The 15,028-nt window shown below is 35.2% G+C and overlaps 1 protein-coding gene across 2 annotated transcripts in view; it reads right to left on the reverse strand.

The window, feature by feature from the left end:
* Positions 1-15,028, reverse strand: part of LOC131072039 (uncharacterized) — a 354,982-nt gene that overhangs the window by 58,597 nt on the left and 281,357 nt on the right. For both annotated transcript variants that reach the window (XM_059211052.1, XM_059211051.1), the window contains one exon: positions 6,504-6,576. In XM_059211052.1, coding sequence (XP_059067035.1) covers positions 6,504-6,576 — 73 coding nt within the window. The remainder of the gene's footprint in view (positions 1-6,503; positions 6,577-15,028) is intronic.

The following is a 15,028-nucleotide window of genomic DNA, read 5'->3' on the forward strand; positions in this document are numbered from 1 at the left end:
CTTCTTGAAGAGTTTAATCAAATTTGATTTGCAGACTTTGCACTGCAAGTATTGGAGATTAATTTTAGTAAAAATAGAAGTTCTATTGAGAGAAGTTGTAAGACTTTGTGCTTACACTTGTTCTTGAGAGAGATTAGAAATAGTTTTTGTGATAGGAAATAGCTGTGAGACTTTGAGCTCACACTAGTTCTTGTTGTTTTGTGTAGAAAGGAATAAGTTATTTCAGACTTTGTGCTGTTATATTTTGTTCTTTGTGCTTGATGTTGCTGTCCCGTCTCGAAAGAAGTGACGGAAGTCTTTGAGCTTTCAGAAAACTTCATTTCTTTCTCTTATTTTATTTCAAAAGTTGTTACTGCTGTTTTACGTTAAATTGCTATCACTTTTCTATGAAGAGAAAAGGATATTGGCTTTCTTGAAAAAAGAAGAAAGATTGCTGTTCCATCTTACTTTAGTTTTAGTATTAGATAGATTGGGGGAGCCTTCCCTTAATTAGAAGAGTTTATACTAACACTGTGGTTGAAGCCACAATTTTGTATATTTCCCCAAGTGTACAAAATTTTCAACCAACATGTTTAGCATATGGATGATATTTGGGATTCTAAATTTAATTTTTGTTTCTACTTTTTAGGCTGCATATATGTATGTATTTATGATTTTTACATTATTTTGTACAGACGTACCCAAACATACCCAAAACCCGCCCAAAAAAAAATTGTCGTACCGGCATACCATACCCACGTACCCGTACCCGTACTAGCAACTTAGTAAATAATTAAACTACAACATCTTCATGTGCTCAATTTGAAATTCCACAAGCAATGGTGAAGGCTAATATATGCTCATTAGGACGTTGATTGCCTGTAATGTCCCTCTTTGAGATCCAAAATTCAGTTCTGAGACAACATTTTTAACTTAAAGTGAGAGTTGTAATATATTAGTAAATATATTTTTATGAAAACTGAAGATATTTTTATTACAATATTTAACTTAAAATTCTAAGACTAGTTCAGAAGATAGGACTTATCTTCACAATTGATGCTATCAGTTTCTCCTCTTCAAGTGGCTCTACAAATCTGGTATAGGTCTGTAATAAAGTCTGCTCCAAAATGATGTATTAATTTCACTAAAGTTTGCTCAAAAATTCTGACCCAACCCTGCTCCAAATCAGGCATAATATCTGCAATAAATATATTGTTTAGAAGCTCTTTAATCTGCTCTTTATCAGCTCACAATCTACTTCGTATCTTCTCTTAAATCTGCTCATTATCTTCTCTTAATCTACTCTTTATTTTCTCTTTATCTTCTTCAAAATAAATCCTCAAAACCCTTCATATTTTCTGCTTTTCAAACTGTCTTACATATGAAAGATATTCATTATTTCTTCCTCCTCCCTTATTTTTCACAATTCTTCAATCATTATTCATATCACCTCTCAAGAAAGGCATTGCTTTGAATATAGACAACCATTTATAAGGATACGACCTTTTGTTACATATTTAACACACATTTATTTATTCAAAGGCTGCTATATACTGGTACACTTAGATTCGCTAGCTTGTACCGGTACTCCAATAAATATAGTCATTGCTTATTATATGTTAGTTATGACTCATGTCTTTCTAACAACAAAGTCACTGCCCTTATCTCAAGCGCTGCCTTTGACAATTCTCATTGCTTCTTCCCTTGTTAACAATGTTACTAATATTTCTGAAAGATAATCTTATGAGTTACTATTAATTGCTGTACAGTTTCTTTTGCCATCATTTGTCAATATTTAAGTGTTCTCTGCCTCTGATTGATCTTTAATCGCTGTTTTAAAACATTGCATTTATTAGTTATATTTTAATGATATATTTCATTTGCTGTTCTCACATTAGAGAATCGGCCTTCCATAGAATAATGTTCTATTTTATAAATCACGCCTCTTCGAGAATGAGATTTAATCATGCTGTTTTGCATAAACAAATCGCACCACACAAATTACTTTATTTTAACCAATAAAGATTTATAATGGATTGCATATTTGTATAAGTTAAACTGTAACAACTATCGTTCATCGGTGTCTATTCTATTGCTGACTTCCATCTCTCAATCAAATTGCAATCTATAAAAGATCTCCAGTTCTGCATACCACTCTATATTGGTTTATTTTTATGTTCATAAACTGCCACCTTATCATCCTTATCACAATGTCCTTCCTAGTCGATTGCTTGCATAGACTCCATTGCTGTATTAACATCTAATCGCTTCTTTATTGCTGTCTATCACCCTCTATGTAGTCTGATCCCTGTTCGTGAATGCTTCCCCTTTTTTTCCTTCGAGCTGCTGTGTGCATCCATCCATATATAAGTTTATAGAACAGTATGTCTTTTGTCAAAGAGTCACCTTCATTAACTCGTGGCATTTGGAAACAGATCCAATAGTTAGCACCGTGGCTTTTCAACAAAACTAACATCTATCATCGTGACTTTTCAATCATGGCTGTTCATAACTTTATAACATTTGTGGCTTTTTAAACGGACAAGATAGGGCTTTCAACCAAACTACTTAATATTGTGAAAACGAGTCTTTATTTATTGATTTGATTCTTATTATCAAATCGTGGAACTGAATATTAGTTTGATCTGCTTCACTAGTAATCATCGTGACAATTATTATCTCCGTTTGTGTAATGTCCCACCCGTAGTGGAACACTGGAATCCGGTAGCTTGATGTAGATAAAGTAGACTTGAAAGGTAGCACACAACCAAGGTGCACACTCAGAATATGAGGTGCTTTCTCATAAAAAAGACTCACAGAGATCAGAAATATAATCCTTTGCTCTTCAAACCACTAACATATGATGGTCTACTGAAGGCAATAATGATGGAATATATAAACTATACTTTTCCCTTGAGATGGGGTTTGTTGTGAGCTCCAAATCCTTGGATGGGACGGCTTGCTGATGGACTGATTTTTATGTCTTTAAATAACCTTTAGACTGCTGCAACCTTCCAAAACTTGTCTGCTGTATTGGGATGATTGTGTGACAATAAGGAACTGATGAGAAAGAAGTTTGTATTAGTATTGACCTTGCACAAGGAGAAGAGTGGGTCAGCTAGGCACACAAGTACCTCACTCAGCCAATCCACAAATAACTTCAAATTGCTGTTCCAAATACCACTAAAGATTGTTGTATGGTATTCAACATTTAGACAAAGTGTTGCTGGTGACAAACACAACAACTATGGTGCTGAAAATAGTATTTCTTGAGCTCCCTCTACCCTGAAATGGTATGGCCACACAAGCAAATAGGTGGCTTCAGATTTGCTACAACTTATCCAACTTTGATGCCCAAAGGAAACTTCTAAAAATGAAGCATGGTTTCTTTCAGCTGGTTAATTTTAGAGTGCAAGGATTTTTATGGTGAAGTGTGGAGGGGTATTTGATGCATTTCTGGTTCATACCATTGGGGGTCTTCTGATTGGAGGTCACCGTGCATGGTTAGTCTGAACCCAAACCGTGCTTAGTTCAACTGCAAGTATTCGTCTTAGGCTGCGACAAAATTGGGTGCCTAAAACGAGTGTCTCCGGTCTGACAATCCTTCATCCCTTGGAGCTTGCACTGTTCTTGTCTAGTTGTGAGGGTGTCTCTGGCAAAAGAAGAACTGGTTTATCGAAATATGTCTACCCGTTGCATCAACTATTATCATCCTTGTCCTTAGGCTTCCTGAACCCTTCTCTTTTGCTTTTATTTCACAGTTTGAAAATCGCAACAGACCAACTTGTTGCAAAACGTAAGACCCCTTGTGCTCCCAACAAATTGCATCGACCGTTGAGCTATCCTACAGTCAAGACCTGACAATCAAAACCTTGAGGTCGTCCCCATTGATCAATTAAAAACAACATTAGGGATTTCCTTATCTCAAGAGAGGATAAGATACTCAACGAGTACATTCTATTCTGCGTTGGTCGGATGGAGTCGTAGTTCCGCGATTTTAGCCACGTCAACAAGTTGGAACCCTAACACCTCAATCGAATTAATGAATTAAATAATAATTACTTTATCCTCATAAACATTTTCCCATTTAGGACACACACTTTATGTTATATGTTTTCTCCACTTATACTAACCTTTTATCTCTCTCTTCCCCATTCACTCTCTCACTAGGAATAGGTGCATAGGAAAGGTGAAACTTAATATTATTAATATGTTTTAAGTGACCCAAGGAGGGATTATAAAGTAATATGCATCAACTTTAATCTCTCTTTTAATTTGCTTTTTTTCTCTCTCCTCATGGACACCTGACAAGGAAGCACCTCACTCTCTCTCTAGACTCATGTATGCCTTTGAAGGAGATGTTCTAGGGTTTAATGCAGTTTTAGATTGGCGACTTGGAGATAGCAATACTGTTGACTAATTCTACCCATGTTTACTCTAAAGTACCCTCTGAAATAGGAGAAATCACCAGTCTAGTGTCCTCTACTCGTTCTTATCAGTCTACGAGGAATTCGTTAATAGACTGATCCTGATCTGTTGATTCAAGCTAAGAAGTAGACATTACAGTTTGATCTGCTTCTTTAATTATATCGTGGCAAATGATTGTCATCTTATTCGATCTGAACCACAACATTGATTGTCATCTTATTCGATCTGAACCACAACATTTAGCTTGTTCAATTTGTTGTAGCACAAATAGTAATCTCAATGCTTCAATGATGATTTTTGTTTAAAAAAATATCATATGATGGACATCAATATTTCCAATGCTTAGTGACAATATTTTAACAAGGGGCTTCCTCAATACTTGACGGAGTCTTGTTTGGGGACATCACATTGCCATCACCATAATATTTAGAAAAGTTCCTCCTTGATCTGCAAGAAAGATCATAGTTTCTTGTCAATGCAAACAAGGCAATTTGATTTACTTGTGCCGATGATGGAGGTGAATGATTTTCGTTGTAATGTCCCCTTCCTAATTGCTCTAGAGTTTTCCCTTGAATCACCATTGCAACAAATTAGGGTTAGGGTTACATCGTTACCAAGTAAAATATCTCTTAAAAGAATGTGATGCTGGAATCAAATCTTGCAATCATAACATAAGAACATACACATATAATATATGTGTTATTAGGGTTAGTCTACAACACATGATATTCATATAATATCTATAACATCATTTCAAACACATTAGGGTGTGAGAGAAGAAGCATGATAGGTCCACCCGAAGCCATCCCACACTAAGCCCAAGAGCGGAACTTTGGCCCTCTTGGCCCCGATGGTAGGAGGGGACATGACACTCTTCTTTTGGGGTGACCTTAGCAGGAATATCAGGTCAAAGTGTCTATTTTTTATGGGCAGGATTTTCGGAATTTTGTTGTATGACTTCCATCGTGGAAATTTCGTCTTGGTTGGAAGCAGATCTCAGTTATATGCATACACTTTGATTGTAAAGATGCAACATTTCAACCAGATTTTGACCATCTTAACTGTTCTTAAGCTTACTATATTTATAGTTGATACACGTTTCTAAAGAGCTTAGTCTGATTTCTCTTTGGTTTGTCCAGTGATTTGAAAACCTCCATTTTCTATGACACTGCTTTTCATGCTCTTGTCCTCATTCAAATGTGATTTTGGGGTGGGTTTTGATATTAATTTTCTGTATATGTCTTCTTCATCTTATTTAAAAAATGGCTTCGATAAAAAACTAAGCTTTCCAAGTTGCTTATTATCACCTATGCAAATTCCAACGAACTCAAATTTACAGTTCAAACTCTCCATATGTGTCCACCTTAACCAGTCACTATGGCAGATTGCCTGTGCTTTCCCATCAATAGCACCAGGTAGGTCAGGGCCCTTTTTAACAAAATGACTCATGTAGGTGTCCAAAAAGGATGCATCCCACAAGGTAACTGCTGCAGGTGCAAAAACAATGCTCCATGTATAGTCTTTTCCCACGACATATGGCACTCACATACCCATCTTCCACAACATGAAATCAAAATGTATTGAACATGCTCACAATGATTCTTAAATCAGTCCCTAAGTTTGTACGTAAAGGCTAAATGCAAACCCAAAGTTTACTGTATGGTTACAACAGACCTTTCAAGATATTACCTAAGGCTAAAATGAAAGTCTCGGAAAGAAGCATTATACTAAATGTTTTCTCATCATAAAACAAACAGAGTTCATGGCTGCTAGTTTCACACAAACTAATGTTGAACATCTAAAGCAGGTGGCTAATGTCCTTGCAATTGTTCGTATATACTAACAGTCTAACATGTTTAACTCCAATTTTTGCACATTTTCAGTTTACAAGGAACCTGAGTGAAGCCCAAAGACATTCACCCTAATTACTAAACCTGACCAAGCAGATGATCAATGAAATTCAAGCAATCTTAGAAATTTTAAAATAACTGCATAAATGTACATTGCAAGAACCTTTTGATCCTAGCATCAATTTATTTTTAAGATTTCTGCTAATAATTAAAGCATTCCCAAAGATTTGGCCATGAAGAATCAACCTGCATACATATCTCAGTTGCTCCCCTCTCCCAAGCTTCAATTGTTCTTCTAGCTATTTCCTCTAAGGACAACCTGTAATTCGGAAACAAAGGAAAATAAACTATTTATATATAAGAATTCTCATTTTATAGAAACACACACTTCGTATGTAAGAGACTAGAAAACAATTAAAATTGATTCTGAGCAACGACATATACTATCAAATATATCATGCAAGTGATTCCCAAGAAAAGGCCAATGGCCATGGAATAACTTCACATGATTACAATAAAATGAAAGTTCACATCTCCCTCTAAGAAAAGAAGACAGCCATGGATGGCTTTGCTATTTCAAACCAAGAATCTAGCACTACACAATTACTAACCAAAAGAGATCAACCAAACATATACAAAAAACAATGTAACCTAAAGCTCTTATATTTTGGTTCTATCCAACTCTCAAAAGAGATTCCAAAATTGCATAATCTAGCAGCCCCATCTTTCACATGGATAAAAAGCAACCACCTAGAGCTGAAATTTCAACCACCACATTAATGGCTACATGGGTCGCCATAGTTTTTCATCATCAAAAATACATGTAATCCAAGCCCTTAAGATGAACAGTTGTTTCTGGGTAGGAAAACCCTTCTATAATAGGTGTGGCATTGATTCAAGTCAATAATGGCGCTCTACATTGTGTAAGGAGGTAGGTGGGAATGAACAGTGCAAAATGCATGAGTTTCAAAGTTTTAGGGACTGGGGATACCTCATTACCAATACCGTTGTTGAGGACTCAAGAATAGGGAGTTGGGGATGACAACGAATTCATCCCATTGTGCATGCACATAAGAAAAGGTCCAAACTCATGATCTTGATAAGATAATATAATGTGAGACATTTGAGATCAAGAGTAAAAAATACCTCTTATGAGGTACCCAAACAAGGACACATCCAAACCTAGAGTCCCAATTAAATAGAGCAATGAAAAGTTTCAAGACCTCATACCTTGTACCACATTAGAAGTATTCTTGCATCACCAACTCTAAAAAGGTGTATAGAAGAAAATGTCAAGAGTCAAGGATTGGGGATACCAAGGAAAAGGAGCCCGAGTAAAGGGATGGCTGAAACTACGACTCTAAAACGTAACTTACTACAAAGTATCAACAAGTCGAGGTTCTAATAAAAGCATGCCAATAAGAGGATGCTTGAAACACTGACAAAGGTACGGTAAAAGGCAAGGAATGGATGAAAGGGATGTTGGAAAGGAAAACTCCAAAGTTATGATGGGGAAAAGGGATGAAGGTAGTGTTGTGCGTAGCACACCACTCCTTATCATTGACGAGGACCCCCCCATTTGCCTCTAGCCTGCTTCGTGAGAGAGAGAGAAGACCATCGAGGCTCTAGGTATTGAATTTCTTTTTTCCTTTAAAGCAATCTATAAATGCCGAAGTTAGCACTGAGGTTGGTGTTTGAAATTTTGAAAATCGTATCACATTTCTCTTTCAACCTTGCTTCCAAAGCTCTTGCAAACGCTGGAAATAGCATCGAAAAGGCCTGAGCCTGTGTAATGTCCCCTTCTCCGCAGTGATTAGTTTTGTTGGCCGTTAGCCTAGTTTGGAGGCCCGTAGGCTAGTCGGGGGCAGAAATTAGGGTTTCCTATTTTCTAGGAGGATTCTTTGGTGTTTTCAGGGGGTATATGTGGGAGTTTGATAGTTTGGATTTTGGATTCCTTCTGGGTTTTCAGAGAGCTTCAGGATGGTTCGACATGCATTTGCATAGAGTGACTTTTTCTACACACTATTTTTAGTAAGTGCGACGGCTGCTCAGAATGTGGTTAAAATCACTTTGGAAACACTTACTATTTTTAGTAAGTACTGTTTTTAGCAGTTCTATTTTTAGCAGGATGTCAACAGGCCTATTCAGATGGCTATTTTCGACAAGTCAATTTGAGCAGTTGGTCTTCCAGCATTATTTTGGTACTATTCTTGGCAAGGATTCTGCAGCTCAACTCAGTGGCTATTTCTGATAGTATTATTTTGGCAAGATCTTGTATTCACTCAAATGACTATTTTTAGCAGTTTAGTTCAGAGCCCCAACTCAATTCAGTTTTGGTGATTTCCAGCACTTCAGTCTCCGACTCAATTTGGCAATAATCAATATTTGAGGAGAAGGTATTTTTAATATATTAATACCTTAGGCATGAGGTATTAATATTTGATTATTTTATGAATGGACGACTTAGGAGGGAGAAAATATTAATTTTGTCCTAAGTCTTTTTGGGCGAATTATTTCACCTTCTTTTTGGATGCCAAAGTGCAATTCAATGAATATTAGTTTTTAAGCATGATATTTATCAAAAGTGGCGATATGGATGAAAATGTGCTTAAGTTATAATGTTTTCATGTTGCAAAGTGTGAACCAAGGGAAAAGTTCGAACTTGAAGACTAGGTGGTGGATTTTCATCTTGGGCACCATATACTTGAAGGAAATGAAATGAAATAAATCGCCAAATGTGAGTGGAATGAAATGACATGTGATTTGGGCGAATTTGGAGGCATTTGCATTTGAATTTGAATTTGAATTTGAATTTGAGCCTTCAAAATCTATAAATGAGAGGGTTGGGCTTCTCATTCATGATCTATGAAGAAAATTATAACAAAGTGCTGCCAAAATTTGGAGTGAAGCTTCGGGGAATGCATACCTCCTAGCTACCGCTTGGTTTCTTGCTTGCAATATAGCAACTAATTGAACTTGTGACTGCTCTTCATCCAAAGGAGTAGATTTGAGGAGCAATGTTGCAGATTTGTGTGTCAGTTTCAGATATTTTGGAGTTTTTCCTGAGTGTTCGTGTTGTTGGTCGCGGTGTGTGCTGAAGCGTGTTTTCGTTCGTAGCTCCTTGTGTGTGCGTCAAGTCATTCTGGGTATTCGCTCATTCATCTCCTATGTCATGGACAATTCATCTTGTAAGTTTTCGTTGGTTTTCTTGGAGTATTGAATTTTATTATGCAAGTCGAAGTTTTCTGCTGTAAACGCCTTATGCTGGGAGTGTTTTGGGTTTCATGTTGAGTGTTTGGGGTCATATTGCTGCTGTTTTCCAGTTCGTACTTGATCGCTCAATGCTTGTTGTTGGTTTGGGTGTGTTCTTGGGTGATTTGAGTGAGTTTTGAGTGAGTTAGGAGATTTTTGGTGTGGATTAGTGTTGTTGGTTATGCATTTCCAGCCTGCTGTCATATATATCAGATTTTCGAAAGTTGGATTTTGGGTGTGTTTTTTAGAGTGTGAGTAGATTGGGTGGTTAGGTGATGACTGAAGGTGTTGTTGCAGTTGTCAGCTCATAATAAGCACTTGATTATCAAATTTCTTATTTATTGTAATGCTGGTTAGTAGTACTAACAGCAACATTTTGGCTTTCTGCTGTCCCACTGCATAAGTGGAAGAGGCTGGCTTAGCCGCCTATCTTAGATTATTAATATTTCTTATATTCAGAAATCATTGTAATGAATTTGTAAAGCTGATTAGTAGTACTGTAGTAACCTTCCTCATGCGAACTCATTAGACTTATATTTTATTTTTGTTTACTTTCAGTGGATACATTACCATGATGTGTTATTCAAATTTTTATGACATTATTTCATGCTTTATCTGGATATGAGATGAGTAATTTATTTACAGTATGTTAGTACTTGTGATTTATGGCATTTTTATGGATTATTGCTATGTACTGACACTTTACTTTATTTATGCAATGTGGAATTATATGTTGTGTGTCTGCGAATGTATTGGATGCAAGGGGACGATTTTCTTTCACTCATTTCAATGAGACAGGGAACGTCGTGATTCTCCTTCATCAGTGTGTATGCCGTGTTTTCTATAATATATATGCATGTGTGGTTCGGTGATGCAGGATATTGCAGTTACACGTACCGGGTAGGTACGGGGTATCGTCTCCACCTGGCTTCATAGGTCTGAATGTGCCTTATATTTTCCGATGGAAGTGGAGGAGATAATAGCTAACCCTATTTTACTCAATTACACTCGTGTGAGTGTCGTCAGTTGGTCGTCTTGTTAGTTTGTTCGGCCTTCGTATTTTGTTGTTTGATCTTTGTATGGGTGATTGCTTGAGTTTTGTTTAATTTGAGTGTTTTAGTGGATTTAATTAATTAATTAATTAAGTTTATGGAATTATCTCATAGTTGTATTGTTTATGCATTGAGATTATAATTTAGTTAATTAAAAGAAATTATTAAATTAAGTTGCAAGCTGCATGATATTAGAAATATATTTTTATTTAAATGGAAAAATAAATTAGATTAATTGTATTTATTATTTCCTAGAATTATAATTAAATAAATGAATAAAAAGATTAATTAGAATTAAAATATTGTTTTAATTCTTTATTTAGAAAATTAATTAATTTGCATGAGAAAAGAAAAGAAAGAATAATGATTTTTAATTATTGCATGTTAGCTTATCTTTTGTTATAAATTTAGAAAAGAAAATAAAATTACTTTTATTCTAAATTTAGGTTTTTGAGAAAAAGCTATTGAACCTAGAATTTTAGTTTAAATAGGGAAATAGGTCTTTATTTTAGGATACACAGGAAACAGGTCAGGAATTTAGGTGAAGAAATTTATTGGAAGCTTGTTGAAAAGATTAGGCTCTTCTACAGATTTCTTCCAGGAAAGCTATACCAGGTTGGGTGGTTTCTTTTGATTGTTGTTTTAAGAAAATATTTTATTTCTTTCTTCTTTCTGAATGATGTGTTAAGATGTTTGTCAAATCTAAAATTTTGTTTGATTATTTCTTGTTCTTGGCTAAAGCCAATCCCTGAAGTTAATTTCTAATTTGTGGAAAGAAGTTATTACCTGGATGTTTGTAGATTAAATTTTGAGAAAATTGGGAAAAGTTATTTTGACAAATTTTGCCAAGATTTTTATTGTGCATGGAAATTGCAAGATTTGAGAGGAATGAGATTTACCAGATAAATCATTCCCTCTTGTTTGATTTTTGTTTCGATATTTGGCTATGGCAGTCTTTTTTAATATTTGTGTATCTTTGTCATATTATTAGTTATTATAGAAATAAATTTAATTAATCATTAATTAAATTTATTGTGTTGTTAAAAGTTAAAGGAAATTATTTTATTTTATTATTTTGGAGAAATTATGTATTAATTAATTTCCCTGTAAATTAATTTAATTGGAAATAAATTTTGGGTGAAAAAAAAAAGAATTTACTTGTTTTAGATTATTGTATTTAAAAAAAAAAAATTAATTAAAATTTTTTTAAAAAAAAAATTAATTAAAATTTTTAAAAAAAAAAAATTAATTTAAAAGAAAAATTAAATTAAATTAAATTATAAAAAAAAAAAAAAATTCAAAAAAATAATAATAATAATATTATAATATATATATGTATATAGTATTTTCTGTGGTTTTAGTTATGTTGTTTTGGAAATGAAAGATATTTCAAAATTTAATCTTCTTTTTATTATATATTTTAATGTGATATAATTATATAATATTATATTCGTAGAATATATATATTTATGTAATTATATTATATTATTATATATAATTTTTAATTGGGAATTTAATATAGATTATTGATATAATCTAATCGTGTCTATTTGTAAATTAATCATGAACATATATTTAGGGGGTTAATTTTTATGTGATTGATTTAACCTTATTGGACAAATGACAAAATTGATTTCTTTGTATTAATATAGTTGTATTTTCTTATTGTCTGGAAAATCTTTAATTGCAAGTTATTTGTGTTTTTGGCTATTTTAAGAAAAGATTGTCTGTGTTAGGATCTTGTGTAAATGGTGTTTGCAGTCAAGCTTAATTCCGTTGCAATTCTGGTTGAGTTGTCATTGTGTCTTATGTTATTATATCTCCTTGGTCAGGTGTTGTTGTATAACCTTATTGATGTGAGTCATTGTGTGTGTTTGTCCAAATGGTCAATCTTGGGTTAGTGATTATGTATCCTTCACCTGTGCTTTGTCAGGATTGTTTATGGTTGTCTGTTTCGCCATAGAGTTCTCGTAGAGATATGAAAGATCCCCGATGGATCTCTTTTACCAATCTGCTGTAATTTTTATTTATTTAAATTGATTTTTCCTGCTTATTAATATTTTCTTTCAGAAATAGACAGAAGTTGCAGAAGGGTTGAATTCTTTTTGTATTTTGATGATTTTTCAACAAGTAAATAATAAAGTACAAGTACATGAACAAAGTACTGAAAATGAAGTTCATATACAGCCAAAACAAATTCGATTCAAGGCAGATTTCTGAATATAAAATCAAATATTTGACCAGATGAAGATTTCCAATAATTTCAGGAAGATTACAATCAGGAATAATTCCAACCTGGATGCTGAAAGAGTAACATAACTAGGAATGAAGTTGTGGCAAGATTCCAGCCCTCCAAGTGCTGCACGTGGGAAGGAAAGTGGCTGCCAGGTACAGCCGTACGGCTGCCAAGTACACCCAACTGGTTAGAAACCCCAAACCCCACGCTGAACTCTGTCAGAATTGCTGAACCTCCAGAAAGAATGTCGTACAATCTCCAAGATGCTAATAGCTGCAAACAAATCTAAACCACTGTATTGGGGGCTACGTCCCAAACAGGCAAGGCATTGGGGTTGGCATCCCAGATGCTGAAAAGCTCTTCCAGAGCCAAATCTCAAATCCAAGATGTAAAATGTGTAAAAGATAATCATAGAATGAAGCTCCTATCCCCTTATAACCCCTCTCGATTGCAAATCGAACCCTAATTGTCTCCAAGTGGCGTGGTCTAGTGGAAATGTTATAATTTCTTATTTTAAAGTGGTCATGTTACTAGAAAATGACCTTTTTCCCCATAGACAGAAATCCGCTCACTGAATTGCCCTGAGACCAAAGAGAAAGATTTAAAGAATTTCAAGATCTTTCCAACGAGCTATCACACAATAGGATGCGCATCCAGATGAGACCAAAAATCCCCTTATTACTCCAAAATGGCTAACAACTTAGCCTTATTTAATTATTAAACGCTAACTTAGGAAATATTAAAAATATAACCCAAATAGCCACAAAATGCCCAACTGACATTACAAACCCTAAAATCATCCTGTCACCTGTCTGTGACTGAAGTCGGAAATCAAGGATTCACTGGTAGTCTCATCCCTAAAATCTAGGGATGATCCTAAAATTTAGGAAACAAGCCCAATCTCTTTGAAACTGAAACCATCTAAAAGGTCATGAATAACCTCACGACTGGCAACTGTCACGACCTCCTAAAATTTAGGGATACCCCCTAAAATCTAGGAACTGCTCCAAACTGGCTCCAAACTGCCTGTAAAGCCAAAATCCAATCACTATATGCACTGAATGAGTCCCAATCAACCTCTGCTAGCCTACGAGACTCCAATGATAGGCCAACTCCTCCGTCTCCGATGTCCACTCTAGAAAGGGGACATGACAAGATAGACCTTTCCTGTTAGTGTCCTATGAGAGAGAGTGGCTTTCGAGTGGGGGCCGTGCCTGGAGTGGATGACATGATAACCTGTCGAAAGTTAGTTAAAAAGTGATAACCTAATAATATATTGGGGGGGAGTGAGATAAATATTAATTAAGATAATGTACCTCGTGCATAGGTGTAGTGCTTGTACAGGGCTCATAATGTTACGAGAAGGCTTGGAATGGCAAACTTACCACCTTGTCTTCACGAAAGGATTGGTAGGGTCCGCATGAGACTTAGTTGGAACCGGAGGCTCGGGAGAGGTTACCAGGAGAAACCCAGGATGGGGGTCGAGACCTATGGAGGCTGTACCATGGTATCCACCGTAAGACATGTGATGACACTCTCTCCTTAGAGTCACTTGTGTTTTGTGACTTGAGTTACATGGATGTTTGCGGAGTCTTGTAGTCCTTTCGTACTTGTCTTACTTTGCTTGCTTGAGGGTTTTCTACTATCTCCTAGCACGGTGGGGTGGTTCCATTTCAAGATCACATGGTCGGGTGGTAGTGCCACTTCCCATTGGATGTTCTGGATTGTATCTTCAGGCGAGGAAAGGCTTCGTTGGTGTTTCTTGGTTCGTGGTTCATATACCAGCTCTTGTTCGAGATCATTGTTCAGTTGAGACCTTGTGGTCATTGTATCAGACTTTTATGTAACCTTGATATTGTAACTTTGTAATTTGTGGCATTATTGGAAGCCATGTATTTATGGATATTGTAATAGTATGTCAGTGGGATGTATGTTATTTCAGTTGCTTTCATCTTATGTTAAATTGTTTTATGGAAATTGGATACATTGGAGTACTTTCATTTCTTCATTATGGAATTTAAATGTATGTGTAGTTTTAAACTTAAGCATTTAATTTATCTAATTAAATGAACAATTGGATTATCTGTGGTGTTAATGTAATCTACAAATTAATCTTTGTTGGTAACCCTTAGGAAATCATATGTTATACTTCCGCTGAGTTATTAAACGTGCAATGGTCATAGTTAGTGCACTTAGTCTTTAAAAAAAAAATTATTTTACCCTTTAGTTGC

This window comes from Cryptomeria japonica, chromosome 9 (genome assembly GCF_030272615.1).
Source record: "Cryptomeria japonica chromosome 9, Sugi_1.0, whole genome shotgun sequence".
Lineage (NCBI taxonomy): Eukaryota > Viridiplantae > Streptophyta > Pinopsida > Cupressales > Cupressaceae > Cryptomeria > Cryptomeria japonica.